Consider the following 4,102-nt stretch of genomic DNA (forward strand, 5'->3'; position numbering starts at 1 on the left):
CCAGTCTGGAAACACTGGTAAGCCATTCAAGGAAGAGAATAAAAATTCTAAATGAGCACACCTTTAAGATGAGTTATTATTAACCTGTACTGACAGAACATGTCAGCATAGCATGCAGTATTCAGCAGCCTACCAGAAACTCAAAAGCAAACAAATTAATTTGTAAATGTTACCATTCCAGCTACCGTTTATATTCAATTATTAGACCACTACCTAACAAACCAAATCAAAATTTCACCTGACTTCACCCATTTTCCTACCCTGCCAACTTATTAGTCGTTTTCTCTACTTTGCCTCGCTCTGTAATTATACATTACAGAATATGACCAAAAAAGGCTTAAACTTAAGCACTTGTCCCAATTAAACCCTAAACTCATTTTCTCCAAATTGTTTATAATGTGCTTAATATGACTGTGTTCAGATATTGCAATGGAATCAACTTCATTCAGAAGGTCAAACAGAAGATGATTCCACAGGCCAAACTGCATGGGTTGAAAAGGGATAGTTTATGAAATGGTTTCTACGTTTATTAAATCCCCAAGGCCTACAGTAAACAAGAATGCTAAAATAAATATATCAGCAGAACACACTAGTCAGTGTTTGAAACTCTACACTCATTTCCAATTAACAAATTACATCCGTCAGAATACATAGCTGGTTTATTGTTAATTGCCTTATACAACATACATGGTTTTAATACAACAAAAACTCAAAATCAGGAAAGTTTAAGTAGAACAATTAGCACTAAACATTTCCATTGGAAATGTGCTAAATATACATGTCTGGCATTTTAGTTACCATCTTATAGTGGTTTTCTTATGAGTTACCAGCCTAAACAGCATACTTTCTCTGTCATCATGCATATCGGAGTTAAATTCTGAAGATCCAATCACATGGGAAGTCCATTTACTGCAGTAATTCATTTCTGCATAGTATACGTACATCTGTGTGTGCATCTATATATAATTAGCTAACAAATATAAAGAGAACCAGCCATACAAGAAACCTCAGCTGATAAACACATCCTTTAGAAGCCGTGGACTTTCAGCTGCTCCTCCTTCACAATGCCAACCTGTGGGCAAAATACGAAAGAAACCCATTAGAATGCGGGTGTAATGCAATATAGCCACACAGCTCTAACAGCGCTATTTTCTAACTTGCAGAATGCCTTCCTTGCTCCCTGGGTATAAAGCAATTTCAGCAATCTTGCTAGTAAATAAAGGAAAAGAATATAGAGAACAATCTAGACAATGCGTCTAATTACTTCTTCCTACATGCCATAAAAATTTGCAGTTTCAATTGGTCTTAAATCAATGATGCACACTTCAAATCATGGGCTCAGTCATTACAAGAAATATGAATCCACTGCAAACAAACTACAATGGAATCAATGGCCATTGAAAACAAAAACTGTGGAGCTTTAAAACAGATTTGCTGATTTCAGTTGATGAAACACATGAACACCACATAGCTGGACATAGCAAGCAACACTCCCCCCCCCCCCCAATGCTATCACAATCAACTACTTTATAACAATATGTACTAGTAGAAGTACAGCAAGCTGAAGCTGATTTCAAAGCTGATGTATTGCCACACCTAACTTCCAGACATTTCTTTCTCACCTCCAGTAGAAATTGGCAGATATTCTTCCGCTGATCACCCTGAAGCTGGATTACCTCACCGTATTCAGGGTGCTCTATCACAGTACCATTGCAGGCAAATTTCTGTAAAGAAAGAGGTTGGATCATTAATTCCTGCAAATACTTTGAAATTATTCAAATACATGTAATATTTGAAATAAAACCACAATATATTCTCCTTGACTGACAAAGACAACAATAACTATGCATTAAATGATCACTGCAAAATATTCTTTGTACTGAAACAAGGTGCACCTAGTTCTTAGTTTCCAAGAGATAATTACGACAGAAAGTCAACATTTATCAAAATTAAGAAAAAACCCTCACTTGCCAGCTCCATATCCAAACTAACATCCCCCAAAGTTTGAGGTCTTTCCTCAAAAAGCAAAACCATTTTCTTCAATAAAGCAAACCAATCCTTGCAGAAAAACCTGTAGATCAAACAGCTTACATCAAACCAAACCCAAGATAATTAGAATGAAACAAATACACACTTCTAAATTAATAATTTGCAGGAACTAAATTCCAGTGTAGGTGCCATAAAATCAGTACTACTCATCATAAATTACTAGATGGTTTTGAATTGGCATGATACTCCACAGCATTCCTTCTAAAGGGGTTCCCAAAAAGTTAGTAAAGAATCAAGGATCTTGAACTACCATTTTACCAATTTCGTTATGGTGAAGACCTGCAGCTTTGCTGCCCTTGTCCATTTTTTTAAACTAAAGCCAACAATTGTAATATCTCAAATAGAACTGCAGCAATGTAGAAATGATACCTTTTTAAAGGCTTTCACAAGCTTCTTCTTGTCATAATCATCAGCAATGCCTTGGACTGTGGTCAGTGTTTTCCTGCCGTTACGTTGCTGAATTCTTATATGGATGTACTCTTCAGTCCCTGCCGGGAGGCGGTCGTCACCCTTAGTTGCATCAGCAAAGGGGTCTGCAACATATTAAGGGCGGCAAAACAAAACATGTCACAGTAAAATGAGTTCATAAACTTCAAAATAGTAAAACTACTGCAAATTACAAGCAAATAACGCAACAAGTTTCATGAATCATGAACTTCCAAACTGGGCAACAAACAATAGCATGTTTCCAGTATTTCTGAACACGAGGACAAATACTCTCAGCCCACCCACCCGCCAACTGCCCAGACAAGCCATGTTACCCGTATTCCTGTTCCTCCTACCCCACCCATCACACTAGTCTCCCAAATAAACACCCCCACTCCTGCCTTTTCCACCCCAAATATACCTCTCCCCAACCCCAGTACTCATCGTCCCCGGGCGCAGCCAGGCCACATCCCCCCCCCACCCCCGTCATGGGCCGGGCGCGTCCACGCCACCTCCCTGCCCCCCACCCCGTCGTGGGCCGGGCGCGTCCACGCCACCTCCCTGCCCCCCTCCCCGTCGTGGGTCGGGCGCGTCCACGCCACCTCCCTGCCCCCCACCCCGTCGTGGGGCGGGCGCGCTCACGCCGCCCCCTCCTCCCCGTCGTGGGTCGGGCGCGTCCACGCCACCTCCCAGCCCCCCACCCCGTCGTGGGCCGGGCGCGTCCACGCCACCTCCCTGCCCCCCACCCCGTCGTGGGGCGGGCGCGCCCACGCCACCTCCCCGCCGTCGGCCGGGCGCGCTCACGCCGCCACGTCCCTCTCCCTCCACCCCGATTCGCTCTCTTCCTTCCAACCACCCCACACCGTTTCCCTGTGGCTCGGATGCACTCTCCAGCCGCCGCCATCCCGACCCCTTCTCCGGTCCGTTCCCTCCAATCCCCCCCGTAGCGCGGACGCGCTCGTCCACCCCCGCCCGGACGCCGCCATTTTACGCAGCTCTGTGAACAAAGGCTGGCTCGGGCCGGTGCCGCTCTGCTGCCGCCCTGTCCATGGGCGAGACCACCCATCCCTCTCCCGCAGCCTTCAGTCAGTTCCCAGCCACCCGCCGGCGCAAAGGAAAGCGAACCGCGCGAACAGTCAACTCACCAAAAGATTGGAGGTTCTGAATAGTGGACATGCGATATTAGTAGAAAGACGTTTGGGGAACGAAAAGCTGTTGGCGCTGCCGCTGCTAACCGATGTACAGTATGTCCGGGAGCGGGAGAGAGATTGAGAGCGACCGAACACGGAGCGACCGCGCAACACCACAAAATGGCCGCTGTCCGCCTGCCCCTCCCTGCGCAATGCACGCCGGGACCTTCCGGCCGTTTCATGGGAAATGTAGTCCAGCAGGGGAGCATGCGTGCTACCGATGAATCATGGGAATTACGCTGCCAAGAATTGTAGGGAGCCGCAGTGCAGTCATAGCGCAGAGGAAGTTCTCCCAGCCTTGACTCTTCAAGTGTCCTGCACACACTTCCTAAACATTGTCATCGCTCCTGTCTCACCACTTTCTCATTTACAACATTCCTCACACACTTCCTAAACATTGTCATCGCTCCTGTCTCACCACTTTCTCATTTACAACA

At 45.6% G+C, this 4,102-nt stretch overlaps 1 protein-coding gene across 1 annotated transcript; it reads right to left on the bottom strand.

Moving 5' to 3' along the window:
- Window positions 1-641: 641 nt before the first annotated feature.
- LOC140742196 (eukaryotic translation initiation factor 1b) lies at window positions 642-3,809 on the bottom strand. Its single transcript, XM_073072997.1, has 4 exons — window positions 3,621-3,809; window positions 2,419-2,582; window positions 1,623-1,724; window positions 642-1,072 (listed from the first exon to the last, which is right to left on the bottom strand). Exons 1-4 carry the CDS (start codon window positions 3,649-3,651, stop codon window positions 1,028-1,030), a joined length of 342 nt encoding a protein of 113 aa, XP_072929098.1. The 5' UTR covers window positions 3,652-3,809; the 3' UTR covers window positions 642-1,027.
- Between the last annotated feature and the right edge of the window lie 293 nt (window positions 3,810-4,102).

Source organism: Hemitrygon akajei, chromosome 20 (assembly GCF_048418815.1).
Source record: "Hemitrygon akajei chromosome 20, sHemAka1.3, whole genome shotgun sequence".
NCBI classification, from domain to species: Eukaryota; Metazoa; Chordata; class Chondrichthyes; order Myliobatiformes; family Dasyatidae; genus Hemitrygon; species Hemitrygon akajei.